Below are 18,126 nucleotides of genomic sequence, written 5' to 3' on the forward strand. Positions count from 1 at the left end.
AAGTGAAGAACTACCAAAAATTACAAGGAACCGGCGTTCCAAAACACCCGTTCTTACACACAAAGGAGGTCATCATACACCCTTGAAAAATTATGATTGATGGCCTGCTGGTGAGCTGACCCTCTAAAAAATTATAATCGAGGGCCTGCAGCTGAGCTGAACCCTCTAAAAAATTGTATGCGAGGGCCTGCAGGTGAGCTGACCCTGTAAAAGATTGTAGTTGAGGTCCTAATGGTGAGCTGACCCTCTAAAAAATTATATGCGAGGGCCTGCAGGTGAGCTGACCCTGTAAAACAGTATATGCGAAGGGCATATATGCGAGGGCATTATATGTGATGAATAAGCATGTTGATATGATGGAAGAGGAGGATGAGAAAAAGAAGATTCAACCATATACCCTTGTTTGTGTTGGAAGGGGTGCATGGGAATACAGTGTATTCAGTACATTATAAACAACACATTTAGAGTGCCTTTATGTTCATCAGCTGATCAATAAAGGCCTTTTTCATTTTTATAAGAGTCAACCTGTCAACATTTTCAGTTGACAGGCGGATACTCTTATCTGTTATAATGCTACCAGTAGCACTTAATACCCACTCAGACAAAACGCTGGCGGCATGGCAGGCCAGCACCTCCAAGGCATAGAGTTTGTGCCACGTGTCCAGCTTGGACACCCAGTAGTTGTAAGGCAATGAGGGATCATTGAGGACACTGACACGGTCTGCTATGTACTCCTGTACCATCTTCCAAAATTGTTCCCTTCTTGTGACAGTAGGCTGCGCATCAGGGTGAGGGTGCTGGCAGGGTGTCATGAAACTGTCCCAGGCTTTGGAAAGTGTTGCCCTGCCTCTGTTGGAACTGCTGTGTGTTCCCCTTGTCTCCCCTCCTCGGTTGGTCAAGGAACTATGTATTCTGCCACCAGCGTTGTCAGATGGAAATTTATGGAGCAATTTTTCAACAAGGACCTTCTGGTATTGCACCGTTTTGCCCATCCTCTCCACCAGAGGAATGAGAGATGAGAAGTTCTCTTTGTAGCAGGGGTCGAGAAGGGTGAACAACCAGTAATCCGTGTTTTCTATAATGCTTATAACGCACAGGTCGCTGGAAAGGCAGTCTAACATGAAGTCAGCCATGTGTGCAGGCAAGACTTCGCTGTCATCATCAGGAGGATCACTCTCAACCTCCTCATCCTTTTCCTCCTCTTCTGCCCACCCACGCTGAACAGATGGAATTAAACTTCCATGTGTACTACCCTCTGTAGTGGAGGCAACCGTCTCCTCCTCCTCTTTATCGTCCAATTCGCACTGAGAAGACGAACTGAGGGTGGTCTGGCTATCACCCTGTGTACTTTCTTCCCCCATTTCCACCTCTTCGACATGCAAAGTGTCATCCTTAACTGTGAGCACCGAGCATTTGAGTAGATACAGAAGTGGGATGGTTACGCGGATAATAGCATTATCGCCACTCACCATCTGTATTGATTCCTCAAAGTTTCTTAAAACCTCACAGAGGTCAGACATCCATGCCCACTCATCGCTTGTGAATAGCGGAAGCTGACTGGAAAGGCGACGACCATGTTGCAGTTGGTATTCCACTACTGCCCTCTGCTGCTCACAAAGCCTGGCCAACATGTGAAATGTCGATTTCCAGCGCGTGCTCATGTCGCACAACAGCCTGTGAGCTGGCAATTTCCAGTGCTGCTGCAGCGCTGACAGACGGGTTGAAGCTGTCGATGACTTGCGGAAATGGGCACACACGTGGCACACCTTTACCAGTAGCTCAGGCAAATTGGGGTAGGTTTTGAAAAAACGCTGAACCATTAAGTTTAAGACGTGGGCTAGGCATGGGATGTGTGTGAGTTTGCCAAGCTCCAAAGCCGCCACCAAGTTACGGCCATTATCAGATGCAACCATGCCTGGTTCTAGGTTGAGTGGCGAGAGCCACAGTTAAGTCTGGTCTCTTATCCCCTGCCACAGCTCTGCGGCGGTGTGCTGTTTGTCCCCTAAGCATATCAGCTTCAGCGAGACCTGTTGCCGCTTCCCCACTGCAGTGCTAAACTGCTTCCAGCTACCGACTGATGGCTGACTGGTGCTGCAAGTGGATATTTCGGAGGTGGAAGTGGATGAGGAGGCGGAGGAGGAGAAGTGGGGGTTGGAGCCACTAACATAGGTGCTGGCGGAAACCTTGATCGACGTAGGGCCCGCAATCCTTGGCTTCAGTAGCATCTGTGCCATCATAGGGTATGACTCGCTCCCGGCCTCCACAACGTTCACCCAGTGTGCCATCAGGGAAATGTAGCATGCCTGGCCGAATGCACTTGTCCATGTGTCCGTGGTTAAGTGGACCTTCCCAGTAACTGTGTTGGTCAGGGCACATGTTGGTGTAAGGCACGACACACCCTGAAAAATAGTGGCGGCTGGGGACTGAGTAACGCTGGACAGCCACCAACGTCAGGCTGCAGAAGGCCTCAGTGTCCACTAGCCTAAATGGCAACATTTCCAGGACCAGTAATTTTGAAAGCTGAGCATTTAATGCTATGGCCTGTGGGTGGGTGGCTGGGTATTTGCGCTTGCGTTCAAAGGCCTGGGGTAAGTACATTTGTACACTGCGCTTGGACATGGAAGTGGATGTGGTCGCTGATGGTGCTTACGAAGGTCCAGGTGCAGGGCAGGATGCATCCGGGCTTGCGCCTTTGACAGGGGATTGGCTGCCATGTGGCGGAAAAGGCTGGTGTTGCTGAGGTTGATAGTGTTCACGCCCCGGCTCATTATGGTATGGCACAGGTTGCAAACTACTATTCTTCTGTCGTCCACACTTTCCTCCAAAAAGCGCTATACTACGGAACACCTACCACTTGGCAAGGGAGATTACCGCAACGGAGTGCTCCGTGGAACAGTTGCAGGACTGTTTGGTGTGGCCCACCTTCTCCCTTTTGCAACCCCACTGCCTCTTCCAGCCTGTTGAAGTGCAGCAGATCCATCCACCTCTGTACTGCTGTCCTCGCTCAGCTTTCCACCTTCCCAGGTTGGGTCAGTGACTTCATCATCCACCACCTCCTCTTCCACTTCCTCACTCTGCTCATCCTCCTGACTTGTTGACGTAACCACAACCTCAGTGATTGACAACTGTGTCTCATCCTCTTCATCAACCTCTTGAGACAGTAATTGCCTTTGAGTTATTGGCAACTGTGTCTCATCATCATCGACCTCATTAAACAGTAATTGCTGTTCCCCACCATCATCTTCTTGTGATTGTGGATGCTCAAGAGTTTAGGAATCAGGGCACAAGATCTGTCCCTCTTCAAGCATGCTTGGCAAGAGGGCCAAATCAAGGAATATAGCTGAAAAGAGCTCCTCGGAATATCCGAGTGAGGGATCACTTGTTTGCCCAGACTTTCCATGTGGGAGGGAGGAGGATCAGGGTGATGATTGGGTTGAGCAGACTCTTGGCTACTGAGACTGGACTTGGTGGTAGACAGGGTGGTGCTTAACCGACTGGAAGCATTATCTGCTGCAATCCAACCGACCACCGGGTCGCACTGGTCTGACTTCAAGAGTGGTGTCCTGCGCCGGCCTGCAAACTGGGACATGAAGCTAGGTATCGTAGATGATTGTTTTTCTTGTGCTCTGGCAGCAGCCACAGTTTCACCACGCCCAGGGCCACGGTCTCTGCGTGCACCATCAGCATCACGGCCACTGCCCCATCCCTTACTGATCGCCTTCTTCATATTAAATGTTATATATGATTGAAAGTCTGTCACACGTACAGTAGCGTAGGATTTGGAAGTGTATGCGCAAACAAATTTAAAAAGGTATTTGGGATGTGGAACGTCACACAGGAGATATCCCGCAGATAATGTCAATGCTGTCACCAGCGGCCAATAAAAAATTACAGGGAATGTCACAGGTATTTTGGATGAGGAAACATTATACAGGAGAGGTAACGCTGGTAATGTCACTGTCCACAGCGTCTACGCAAAAAAGTACACTGTATGTCACAGATACATTTTTTCAGCACACACAATACACTGCAGATGTGGTGCTGGTAATGTCACTGTCAGAAGCGGACACCAATGAAAAAGTACACTGTATGTCACAGATACATTTTTTCAGCGCACACTGCAGATGTGGCACTAGTTATGTCACTGTCAGAAGCGGACACCGTCTATTGAAAAAGTACACTGGATGTCACAGATACATTTTTTAAGCGCACATGTTACACTGCAGATGTGGCACTGGTTATGTCACAGTCAGAAGCAGACTGTCACTACCAGAGCTTTGGGACGTTCTCACAGCTCTGTTTCTCCACCCTTGTGATGATGTCACTACTAGAGCTGGGAGGAGTTCTCACTACTCTGTTTACTTTTGGTTTCTTTCACCACAGCTGTTCTTCATGTGTTTGATTTCCCTCTCTTTATATCACCCCTCCTCCTATGATAGGATGTGGATTATAGTTCTCACTTCAGTTGTAGCTCTTGCTTTAGTTTCTTCACTTGTAGCTATCAGTTCACTGGGCCTGTGTTCTGCTGCAGCTAGCACTCCGGATATTGCCAGCCTGTCCTTGGATCCGTCTTCTCTGCGGCTGCAACACCCTCAGCTAAGTGTGCAGACATTGTTGTGTTCCTGTTTGTTTCTGACTGGATCTGAGGTGGCCACGGTTCCCTCCATATACTGAGTAGGGCACTGGTGGCCGTGCCCCTTCCACTATTGTAGGGGTTACAGTGGTCATTAGTCTTAGGCACGTGGGCATGCCTCGTTCCGCCATTTGGATCCGGGCATGTGCTTTAGCAGAATAGGGAGAGCGTTGAGGGTCGGACAGGGGTCACCCTTTATCCTCCCTAGTTCTGGGTCCAGTCAGTAGCTCTGTACTGTGTATTACTATTGTTGCTCACATACAGCCGTGACACAGACACCGTTTATTAAAAAAGCACATTGTATGTCACAGATATTTTTGGATGCGCACACTTTACACTGGAGAAGTAAAGCAGTTAATGTCACTGTCTACAGTGGACACTGTCTACGGAAAAAGTACACTGGATGTCAGATATTTTAGGGATGTGCACACTTTACACTGGAGATGTGGCGCAGCTAATGTCACTATCCGCAGCGGACACCGTCTACGGTTAAAGTACACTGGATGTCAGATATTTTTGGGATGCGCACACTTTACCCTGGAGATGTGGCGCAGTTAATGTCACTGTCCGCAGCGGGCACCGTCCATGGAAAAAGTACACTGGATGTGCAGCAGGCGCTGTATGTAGGTTCCAGCTCAACTTACTTATGCAGGAGTGGTGAAGATACTCTACTTGGTTCCGAGTCTTGCTTAGGCTTTCTATTCTCGCAATAATATGAATCCTCTGGTACTAATAGTAAACAACCCAAGGGCGGTCTCCCTCATGGCAGGCAAACTCTCTGCACCATTCTTTGAAAAGGTTGTCTGAACTATAGTCCATAAACGGAATGGTTACACAAAACTTTGTACTTAGTTGTCAGGATGTGTCCAGGTGCTGGAAGCTTCTACGGGTCACTTGGTGCTGTGGAGCCCATAAGCTAGAACTGCTCTAATCTCCACAAGTTCAAGTAGATTAACTCCCGGGGCAAAGCCCAGGAGGACAGAGACAGGTGTCTCCTACCTCCTTCTTACTTCTCTCTACACACACTACACTTTACCTACGTTGGTAAAGTGTAGTGCATTTGAACAGCCTGAAATAGGAATTTAGCAGCATATGATAAAGGCAAATACAGTAATTAGTGCAAAATGACATAAAATGGAAATAGCATTTTGGAGTGGCCCATACACATAAGTGGGACACTACAGATGTCAGATATTTTTTGGATGTGCACATTTTATACTGGAGATGTGGCACAGCTAATGTCGCTGTATGCAGCGGCCTAACTATTGCACACTATTTAGCGCAGGATGCGCTAAAAATAGATATTGCTGCCACACACAATAGTACTTAAAATGGCTTTTGGGTCTGTATAGTTTCAGCTATTTAGCGCAGTTTGCGCTAAAAATATATATTGCTGCTGCCACACACAACAATAGTCCTTAAAAGGACTTTTGGGTCTCTGAAAAGTTTTTCTACCATAAATATTCTACACTGTCTGTCCCTTCCTCAGCACAACTCTCCCTGACTAAGACTGAGCTGAACACTCGTTATCGGGTGCTATATAGCACCCGATGACGTGTTCCGGCCAGCCAATCACTGTAATGCCAGTAACCAACATGGCTACAGCACTACAGTGTGTGCCAGTACCTCCCAGCACGTCTATTGGCTGTGTAGCAGCGAAGAAACGTGCGGGGAGGAGACTCAAGCATTGCGCTCGAGCACATGTGGTACTCGGCCGAGTACCGCCATGAACCGAGCATCGAGATGCTCGAGCCGAACTAGTGTTCGGCAGAGCATACTCGATCTACACTAGTGTGCATAAGTTAGGGCAGTACTTACCTGCACGTTTATTGGTTGCATAGCAGCCAAGAAACGTGCGGGGAGGAGACTCGAGCATTGCACTTAAGGACATGCGATATTTGGCCGAATACCGCCATGTGCCGAGCATCAAGATGCTCGAGCCAAACTGGTGTTCAGCCGAGCATGCTTGATCAACACTAATATTTTCACAATATGTATTATTGTACAAAAGCTTTTGACAGGAGTGGAAAATGCTGCAAAGTAAGAATGCTTTCAAAAATAAAAGTGTTAATAATTTGTAGAATAAATTTGGTGTCAATTAGATTCCTCCCTGGTGGTATTGCATGATGGATACTACTCAAATAGAAAAGGTGAAGTCCAGCTTCTTGAGATGCAAATTCCTTTATTTCATGCGGTAAAATCCAGTTGCAAAATCAGGTATACAGTCTACATGTTTCGGACCACACAATCTCTGTCCTTACTCATGACCATGGTCATCTCAAGAAGCTGGACTTCACCTTTTCTATTTGAGTATTTGATCAGCCGAGTCCAGGCTGTGTCCGCGCTTCTATAGCAATTAACACAGGGGAGCTCTTCATCTTTTTGTTTTCTGCATGATGGATAAGTATCTGCCTATTTTTATTAGCATTGAGGACAACATTACTCCTGACCAATCCCTAATTTTCTTTGCTGCAAACTTAGTGGAGCAGATGAAAAACACACTATGCTTACTTTCCGTTGAAATCAAAGATGCCCAGCAGTGCCATCAGCTCAGAACTGGCAGAAACCAGTGAGACCCAGGTACACCCATCTACTGTTTAGAGCAGTCTGGCCATAAGTGGTCTTCATGGAAGAACTGCCATACCTTTAATGTGGAAAAAAGGCCAAAAGACTTAACTTTGCATGAAAAATATAGGAACTGGGTGCAGAACAGTCAAAATTTGAAATATCTGGCTGTAACAGAAGACAGTTTGTTTGCCGAAGAGTGGTAAAATACTGAATGTCTGCAGGCAACAGTGAACCATAGTGGAGATTCCTTTCAAGTGTGGAGCATATTTCAGCAAATGGATTAAGTGTCCTCAATGCTTAGAAGCACATCATGTAATACCATCAGAGAGGTGCCTAATTTGCAAAAAAAAAAATTCTGCGGCATTAAAAAGACCCTAAACATATAGGCAATGTCATTAAGAATAATCTTCAGAGTAAAAAAGAACAAGGAGTCCTGGAAGTGATCATATGGACCCCACTTATCCCTTATCTCACTGCCTGGGAGACAGATGGATTTGAGCAAGTCTACACCAACTGAAGATCTTTGGTTAATTATCCAAGATGCTTGTAATAACCTCCCTGCCAAGTCCTTCAAAAACTGTGTTCAAGGGTACCTAAAAGAACTGATGCTGTTTTGAAGGCAAAGGGTGGCCACACTAAATATTGATTTAATTTAGATTTCTCTTTCATACATTCACATTGCATTTTGTTAATTGATTAAAATGAACTAGTTACACTATTTTTTGAAGAATTCCTACTTTGTAGCATTTCCTGCCTAAAACTTTTGCACAGTACTACATACTCTCTTAATTCTTCCATTTTTAATTAATCTTTTTGCTTCCAATGAAACTATTGTCATTTTCCATTGAAAGACAGGCACACGGCAGTGGCCTTCAGGGAACAGACAAACAGCTGTACATTCCTGCTTATTCGCTAGTGAACAGGATCTGTGACAGTCTAAAGTAAGCCCCATCATAACATGCCATTGGGATGCTGCCACTCAATGTACTATATCCAGTGTCGGCAGAAATAGTAGAGTCATTCCATCAGCTATTGGCTGGAGCCGGAGCTAAATGTGTGTGTCTAAGGCAGAAAGGTTCTTCCCGGGTCTCCTTGTTTACAGAGTAATGAATTCTGAAGAACAAGTCCAACCATGCTGATGATTTTTCTAATCTTCTCATTCCTTCTCCCTTGTTTTATCTATGGTCAACAACAAAGTTTTAGTCCAACATGCCACCTGGACCCAACCCGTGGATTAGTTTGTGACGCCTGTCCACCTGGATACACAGGGCTGCGCTGTGAACGGTAAGAACTTTCCTTTATCATATTCACCTCTTAGTTTAAAGCTTAGTTTAATTTCAATGGGTTAAATTAAGTTGTGTTTCTGTCTTCGTGCCTCAAAAAACCTTAAGCTTTTAGTAATTAGCTTTCTAGAAATAAAGCTGTAGAAATGTAGAAAAGTGTCAGAAGTAGTAGTAGTGCTTCCATGATGCATCAAGACTCAAGTGAACCTTCTACATTATGTAGAGTAGACTACAGGGCTGATTCCAATTCTCAAATGAAAACAGTTCTGAAAAGTTGAACAGCATTTATTTTCTGCCATATGATCACAGTATCGATAATCAGAATTGTATTTTCCTGGTTCCAGTCAATGCCCAATCACGTGTAATGACATAACAGATTTATAGCTATGTGATAATCTCCACTTGCTCCTAGAGGAAGTGCTCATTTCCTCCTGATCAGATAGGGTTGCACATATAAAAGAAAATGGCAATACATAACTGGACAATAATTTCCATGTGTATTTTTAAACATAAAACTAAATCGAATACTATTAATTAGAAGATAACCTGTATGAACACGGCCAGCTTTTCCTGGTTAGGTCTTATATTAAAGCAGTATATTTTAAGCCTATTCTAACTTTAGAGCTATAAACTCTCAAAAGCAACAGCTGAAATAAACATCAAAGATCGTATTTCATTTACAAACTGCTTTTGGTTTTGCGTCACAAATGTAACAATTCGACTCAGTAGTATAAAAAGGGTCAGAAAGACATCTGGGACTGTAAAAATAGGTTTGTTCTTTATCCGCCTAGTCATAGTACTTCACTGAACTCTTGTGTGTTGAACAAACTGTTACTTGGAAAGTCTCACAAATGATGTTTTCAAGTCACTGAGTTTTTCAGAGACTGCCAAGTCTTTCAAGATTAAAGAGGTTCTATACTATGGATCAGATAGCAGAGTATTATACGTGCTCTAAGGCCTCATGCACATGACTATTTGGGATTTGTCTTCCAAATATGTACCAAAATATGGAGTATATTACATCTTTGCTCCTCATATAACTGGCTGAAATACACATAGGCCCTGATTTATCAAGACCAGAGAATGCTACACTGTCTTAAGGGGCCCTATGCTGCTAGGGTTGGTCTCAAACTGAAATCTAATCCAGTTTGTAGCTAACGTAGATTTCAATCATCATTTACGTAAATTATGATAAATTTGCTAGGGCCAATGGCCCTCCGCTTTTAAACTGCCCACACTATACTCCCTTTTTGGAAACTGGTGAAGGGGGCATAACAACACCAGTTGACCATATTTAGTCGCAATGGCATTTAACAGGTTACAAAACCTGGTTTTGTGACTTTTTTACATCAAAAGTAAGGCATAGGTATATGGTAATTCTATTCTACATATGATCTAACTATGTAATATACTGTGTATAAAATGCTATGGCTTGCATATTTTATTCTGTGTAAATAGCAAATATTTTATACTATATGCAGCCTATTTTGAAAAATGGCACACAGACATCCAAATTTGTAAAATCTCCTAATGAATGCACCAATGTGCCCTTAGCTTTATGTAAGGGTGATCAAGGAAATGGGTTCCCTTTAAAGGGTTTCTACCACTTCATTTTCACATAATTAGCTTTCAGACACTAGCGATCCGCTAGTGTCTGCTCTCCCAAACAATCCTAATATAACTGTTTATTGTCCTGCCGTTTCGCTAAAAATCGAACTTATATAGATATGCTAATGAGCCTCTAGGTGCTATGGGGGCGTCATTAGCACCTAAAGGCTTGGTCTACCTTCACAAAATGCCGCCGCCCAGCGCGTCCCTCCAGCCCGCCCATCTCCTCCGGAATGCGATCAAGCGGACGAATTCTCGCACATGCGCCGTGCGTGTCTGTATTCGGCGCATGCGCAGGGAATGTCTGACCGCTTCCCTGCACAGACATCTCCACTGCGCCTGTTCCTCGGAGCACTATGACGTCATCGGCGCAGGCGCAGTGGAGATGTCTGAGCAGGGAAGTGGTCAGACATTCACTGCGCATGCGCCGAATACAGACGCGCATGGCGCATGGGCGAGAATTCGTCCGCTTGATCGCATTCCGGAGGAGATGGGCGGGCTGGAGGGACGCGCTGGGCGGCGGCATTTTATGAAGGTAGACCGAGCCTCTAGGTGCTAATGACACCCCCATAGCACCTAGAGGCTCATTAGCATATCTATATAAGTTTAATTTTTTGCGAAACGGCAGGACAATAAACAGTTATATTAGGATTGTTTGGGAGAGCAGACACTAGCGGATCGCTAGTGTCTGAAAGCTAATTATGTGAAAACGAAGTGGTAGAAACCCTTTAAAAGTGGTTGTCCATGATTGGAAAAAGATGAGCACTGTATTTCAAAAACAGCAACACACCTATTCATGGGTTGTACTTGGAATTGCAGCTCAGCTCAATTGAAGTGAATATGGCTGATATGTAACACCACACACAACTTGTGGGCAGGTGTGATGCTGTGTTTGGAAAAAAAACTAAACGAAACACTCTTTCTATTCCTGGACAACCCCTTTAAAGAAATGATTGCAGACCATAACACTTGAACAATGGACATTACTTTTCATGCAACAGTGGTACAAAAGAGATTGAGCCCCTTCCTGACACAGCTATCTTCCCTTTTAGCTTTTTACTCCCTGCATTCCTGGAGCCATACTTTTTTACTTTTCTGTGTCCCTCCTCTTAACAGTGACCTCTACAGTGTCCCGACCCCTTAACAATGATCTCCACAGCACACGGCCCCCTTAACTGTGACCTATAACAGTGGCCAGATAAAAAAGTTACCGATACCCATGAGACAGATGTAACCCTAGCAGAGTGGCCCAGCTCATGGGGGAGACCAGAACCCTGGGAACCTTAGACCGAAGGGCCAGCGGTAGGGGTGACCACCACTTTGGTGGAAGAGGGGGAGACAACCCCGCTAAGTGTGATGGCGGGAGACATGGAGGACTTGCCGCCAGGTCCGGAGCTAGCCGACCTCAATGTCTCCGGGGATAATTTTGGTACTGCACAACTCCGGGACCCAACCCTATCCTGAGCATGGGAAAATGTGTTAATAATAGATGGGGAACCACAACAACCGGGGGCAGAGACAGTGTTTGCCCATTGTTTGGTTCATTAATATATGTTATTTTGGGTAAACCAGCTAACCAGCATGTTCTCGGGGGTCATCTGGGAATGCAGAAAACACAGGACCGGATACAACAACGGTTTTACTTGCCCGATGTGTTCAGAGAGGTAGAAGAATATTGTAAGTCTTGCCCAACCTGCTAGATAACGAGCCCCCAGCCACATTTCCGTAGTCCCCTGGTACCCCTCCCGATTATCCAGGTTCCGTTCAAAAGAATAAATATGGATCTCGTAGACCCGGTACCGAAGTCCGCTAGATGACATCTTTGTCGTCCTCGACTACGCCACTCGGTACTCGGAGGCAGTGCCACTGCGTCATACATCAGCCAAACTCATAGCTAAGGAGTTGATGTAGATGTTTTCGTGAGTGGGTTTACCTAAGGAGGTTCTGACTGACCAAGGGACCCCGTTTATGTCCAAGGTCATGAGGGAACTCTGTAAGTTGCTCCAGATAAACAGCTATGGACGTCCGTGTATCATCCGCAAATGGATGGTCTGGTAGAGAGGTGTAATCAAACATTAAAAAATATGCTAAAAAGACTGGTCTCTAAGGATGGGAGGGACTGGGACCTTCTTCTGCCCTATGTCATGTTCGCAGTGTGAGAGGTGTCCCAGGCCTCTACTGGGTTCTTGCTCTTCAAACTGCTATATGGCAGACACCATCGCGGTCTGTTGGACGTGGCCAAAGAGGCGTGGGAACAACAACCCACACCACACAAAAGTGTGGTTGAGTACATCATCCAGATGCAAGGACGGATAAAAACAGTTTTTCCTCTGGTTAGGGAGCACAGGAGGCAGCGCAACGAGGCCAGAGTAGGGTATATAATCGGCAGGCGCAGGTCCGTAACTTTAACCCGGGTGATCGGGTGTTGGTTCTGGTACCAACTGTAGACAGTATGTTCCTAGCTAGGTGGCAGGGGCCCTACGAGGTACTTGGAAAAATTGGAGAGGTAGATTACAAGGTACATCAGCCAGGGAGGCGAAAGCCGAAGCAGGTGTACCATGTGAATCTGCTCAAACCATGGAAAGATAGGGAAACCGGTACTGAAGACAGCCTTTTAATAACAAACAGCTCCAGCAACTATGCCTTGCTGAAGCAATACCATTTCTGAATTTCAGTTCTCACCCAGGAAAGCAGATTAGGTTACTATAGAAACCAGTTTTAATACAAATTTATTACAAATAAGACTATAGAATCTTGATAAAATAACTGCACGGTAAAGCTTCTATGCACTTGGATATACCATATCTGTAATAATGCATTAGTATATTGTTGACATCAATAGCCACTTAGCAATTAAAATGGAAAGCATTATTAGTCATGAAGGAACTAAAAGCTGTACAATTACTTATACATTCCACTATTCTTGTGAGACAGAAAAATGAATCCACAGTCTCAGTTTAGATTATACATTTTCCTCAAAATTAACTAGTATAAATCATCTCAGATCAGATCTCAATGCTAATTATACCCCCAATCAAACCTCAGATCAGACCCCAATCAGACCTCAGATCAGACCCCCAATGTTAATTAGATCCCCAATCAGATCTCAGATCAGACCCCCAATGTTAATCAGACCTCAGATCAGACAAAAAATAAATAATCAACTCCTGTGATCCAGCCCTCTTCCTACTCTTCTTGCCACGCCGTGCTGTGACCCAACGTCTCACATCATGAGGTCACAGAGTTCGTCTACATCCTAATGCTGTGCGACGGTCACAGCACAGCGCGCAAAGCCTGCAGGAGAAGACCAGGAGGCGGTGAGTACAGAGCCAGCACAGGGAGTGCTTTATGACATAGTACTATAGTAACATAGTTTATAAGGCTGGAAAAAGACATCTGTCCATCCAGTTCAGTCTGTTATCCTGAAAGTTGTTCTAGAGGAATGCAAAAAAAAAAAAGTGAGGTAAAAGCCAATTTTCCTCATTTTTATAGACAAAAATTCCTTCCCAACTCCAATCAGAATAACTCCCTGGATCAACGACCCATCTCTAGTAACTATTACCTTTAATATTATTACACTCCAGACATACATCCAGGCCCCTCTTGAACTCTTTTAGTGAATTCACTATCACTTTGTCAAGCCTGGGATACAGCCGAAACGTTGATGCTTGATTTTATGGGACACTTTCTGTAAAGTCCGTCCAATAAAGGATTCACTGGAGATGCTGCCGCTACCTCTCTTTATTTGCTACACGGTCGACTGCTGAGGATCTGCGTCGTGGTTCGGCTTTTTCATTACAGGTGTGGCCATTTTTGTCAGTGGGTGCTGCTCTACAAACACTTTTGTCTATCTCCTCAGGCAGAGAGTCCCTTAGCCTCACTGCTCTGACAGTAGAAAATCCTCTTCTATATTTGTGTACAAACCTTTCCTCCAGACACAAAGGATGTCCTCTCCTCACAGTTATAACCCTAAATTTGATAATCTTTCTGTGTATTATAGTCCACCCATTCCAGGTATTACTTTAGTTGCCCTCCTCTGAACCCTCTACAGTTCTGCTATGTCTGCCTTGTTCACAGGAGCCCAGAACTGTGCACAGTACTCCATGTGTGGTCTGACTAGTGATTTGTAAAGTGGCCTTGGCAGCAGCTGCCTGACACTAGTTTCTACAGCTTAGTTTGCTGTCCACTAAAATTACTAAGTCCTTTTCCATGTCAGTGTTACCCAGTGTTTTACCATTTAGTATGTACGGGTGACATGTATTATTCCTTCCCCTGTGCATAACCTTACATTTATCAATATTAAACCTCATCTGTCATTTAACTGCCCAAGCCTCCAATCTATCCAGATCCCTCTGTAGCAGTATGTTGTCTTCTTTCACGCTCCGGTCCTACTGTACTAACGAGCGCTTCCATAATGGAAGCCCTCATTAGTATTCAACCTATAAGACACACTGACATTTTCCCCCCACTTTTGGGGGAAAAAGTGTGCCTTATAGGACTAAAAACATGGTAGTCTTATTTGTCATGAGCAGGAGATAGATATTGACCAGGGCAAGCCATGTGCAGCACCCCCTGACAGTGGCCATGCCCCTTTTTATAAAATTACACCCAACACTACCAATAGTAACACTATATAAAGGCCAAATACCGCCTTACTGTGGCAACAGATTACCATTAGGCTTGAGCAAATCGACCTTCGGACCATGGATCGTTTTTAAATATGTAGATAATTATATATACAATAGTAATTAACTGAAGTCTCGCGCAACTTCGGGCGAGATAAAGTTTGGCTCCACAGACTCCATACATACAGCATTAAAATTTAATTATGTGAAAGAATCAACTTCGGATCTATGATCCGAAGGTCGATTTGCTGAACTATAGTTACCACCATACTGATGATGAACAAAAAACACTATACCAAAACCAGCATTACTAAAAATAATGCTATATGAGACAAATAATATACAAATAAACAAGACCATGAACATATACAGGTATTACCACCATTACAGTGACTGAATATTACACCATTCTGATTATGCATACAATATACTATACAAAGACCAATATTACCACCATACTGTGTCCCTACAGTGTTACATACCAGTTCTACACATCTCTGGAAGCTCTTGAATAATTTAAATTGCATAATTTAAATTCACACTCCAAGGTTTATAATGCTAAACCTTGAAGTGTGTAAAAGCCTAACAAAGATAATAAATTGCAGGTATTTATATTATTGTTTGGTAACCACTTAAAAGAGCTTCTTCCAAATATATAGTTTTTCCTTGAGGGCCCTGTGTGTGGTATAGACAAGACATGTGAATGAATATGCAATTAGTCACCTGTCCTCAGTCATCAGCCCTGCTGCTCCTCTTCCTGTTACTGTATTCTATTTCTGTCATTTCTTTCCTGTCTGCTTCAGCAGCTAAGCGGCTGGCTGTGATGTTAATGACTTTAGAAACTGGTCCCATCAGTACTACGTAGGATTCAGTTCCTTCAATTCAGAAAAACTCCACTGGACATCAAGTCTAGTTTCTCATGCGTATGAAAGCAGTAGACAACATGAAGGTCGGGATATATATATATATTCCAATTTTCATAGCACAGAATTATTACCTTGTACAATTATAACTATAATCATTATACACTGCGTGCAGAATTATTAGGCAAATGAGTATTTTGACCACATCATCCTCTTTATGCATGTTGTCTTACTCCAAGCTGTATAGGCTCGAAAGGCTACTACCAATTAAGCATATTTGGTGATGTGCATCTCTGTAATGAGAAGGGGTGTGGTCTAATGACATCAACACCCTATATTAGGTGTGCATAATTATTAGGCAACTTCCTTTCCTTTGGCAAAATGGGTCAAAAGAAGGACTTGACAGGCTCAGAAAAGTCAAAAATAGTGAGATATCTTGCAGAGGGATGCAGCACTCTTAAAATTGCAAAGCTTCTGAAGCGTGATCATCGAACAATCAAGCGTTTCATTCAAAATAGTCAACAGGGTCGCAAGAAGCGTGTGGAAAAACCAAGGCGCAAAATAACTGCCCATGAACTGAGAAAAGTCAAGCGTGCAGCTGCCAAGATGCCACTTGCCACCAGTTTGTCCATATTTCAGAGCTGCAACATCACTGGAGTGCCCAAAAGCACAAGGTGTGCAATACTCAGAGACATGGCCAAGGTAAGAAAGGCTGAAAGACGACCACCACTGAACAAGACACACAAGCTGAAACATCAAGACTGGGCCAAGAAATATCTCAAGACTGATTTTTCTAAGGTTTTATGGACTGATGAAATGAGAGTGAGTCTTGATGGGCCAGATGGATGGGCCCGTGGCTGGATTGGTAAAGGGCAGAGAGCTCCAGTCCGACTCAGACGCCAGCAAGGTGGAGGTGGAGTACTGGTTTGGGCTGGTATCATCAAAGATGAGCTTGTGGGGCCTTTTCGGGTTGAGGATGGAGTCAAGCTCAACTCCCAGTCCTACTGCCAGTTTCTGGAAGACACCTTCTTCAAGCAGTGGTACAGGAAGAAGTCTGCATCCTTCAAGAAAAACATGATTTTCATGCAGGACAATGCTCCATCACACGCGTCCAAGTACTCCACAGCGTGGCTGGCAAGAAAGGGTATAAAAGAAGAAAATCTAATGACATGGCCTCCTTGTTCACCTGATCTGAACCCCATTGAGAACCTGTGGTCCATCATCAAATGTGAGATTTACAAGGAGGGAAAACAGTACACCTCTCTGAACAGTGTCTGGGAGGCTGTGGTTGCTGCTGCACGCAATGTTGATGGTGAACAGATCAAAACACTGACAGAATCCATGGATGGCAGGCTTTTGAGTGTCCTTGCAAAGAAAGGTGGCTATATTGGTCACTGATTTGTTTTTGTTTTGTTTTTGAATGTCAGAAATGTATATTTGTGAATGTTGAGATGTTATATTGGTTTCACTGGTAAAAATAAATAATTGAAATGGGTATATATTTGTTTTTTGTTAAGTTGCCAAATAATTATGCACAGTAATAGTCACCTGCACACACAGATATCCCCCTAAAATAGCTAAAACTAAAAACAAACTAAAAACTACTTCCAAAAATATTCAGCTTTGATATTAATGAGTTTTTTGGGTTCATTGAGAACATGGTTGTTGTTCAATAATAAAATTAATCCTCAAAAATACAACTTGCCTAATAATTCTGCACTCCCTGTATATTGCCACTGCCAACATATTCTGCAGCTCTTTACAACTGGGGAAAGACAAATGGAGAAGCACCACAGCTTACAATCTATGTATTCAGTTATAAAATAAAACTACATAGTGTATCCAGATTTAGAGTCTTAGCATAGTATGCCGACTATAGCTGAATCAGGCTACATGAACAAAAATCAGTTAAAAACTGACACACTCAGTTTTTCATGGCCATTTTTCAACCATTTGTGCATTCATTTTCTGCCTGTCTGTCTGTTTTCGATTCAAGGAAAAATCCCAGCAATCGTGTCTTCAAATATATGATGTTTTATTGCATCAAATCAAAAGATGTCCTCAATCCAGGACACGTTTCGGTTAGCATCTCTTTATCAACAGGTACAGGTATACTAAATGAGCCAGGTATATATAATGGGATAACTCCTCACCTTATGACGTCATCACCGCGTCCCATCACCTAAAACAGGTGGTGGGAGGGGTAAGAAATAAACAGCAATGTCAATCTATAACTCAGAAGCTGACAAACAAGGTCCATGTCTCAAAGAATAGTTCAAAAAGTACAAATATAACTACCACACATATATTTTCTGGTGTGAGAGATCCCTCAATGGATAGCTGATGTCTGAAAAATAAAAATATATATGATTAGCATATCATCAAATATGCATAATCTCATAATCTCTGTTAAGGCCCCTAGGGTGCAAAGTATCCAGCATATGAATCCAATAGGCCTCTCTACGTAATAACAGTTTCTTCAAATCCCCTCCTCTCCTAGGTCTTTTAACCTGTTCCAATACCTGGAACCTCAGTTGAGCTATCCC

General features: G+C 43.9%; 1 protein-coding gene across 2 annotated transcripts in view; it reads left to right on the forward strand.

The window, feature by feature from the left end:
* The window catches only part of LAMA2 (laminin subunit alpha 2), a 1,085,231-nt gene that overhangs the window by 607,772 nt on the left and 459,333 nt on the right, over positions 1 to 18,126 (forward strand). For both annotated transcript variants that reach the window (XM_040429125.1, XM_040429126.1), the window contains exon 18: positions 8,399 to 8,485. In XM_040429125.1, the coding sequence (XP_040285059.1) occupies positions 8,399 to 8,485 (87 nt within the window). The remainder of the gene's footprint in view (positions 1 to 8,398; positions 8,486 to 18,126) is intronic.

Source organism: Bufo bufo, chromosome 4 (assembly GCF_905171765.1).
Source record: "Bufo bufo chromosome 4, aBufBuf1.1, whole genome shotgun sequence".
In the NCBI taxonomy this organism is placed as follows: Eukaryota; Metazoa; Chordata; class Amphibia; order Anura; family Bufonidae; genus Bufo; species Bufo bufo.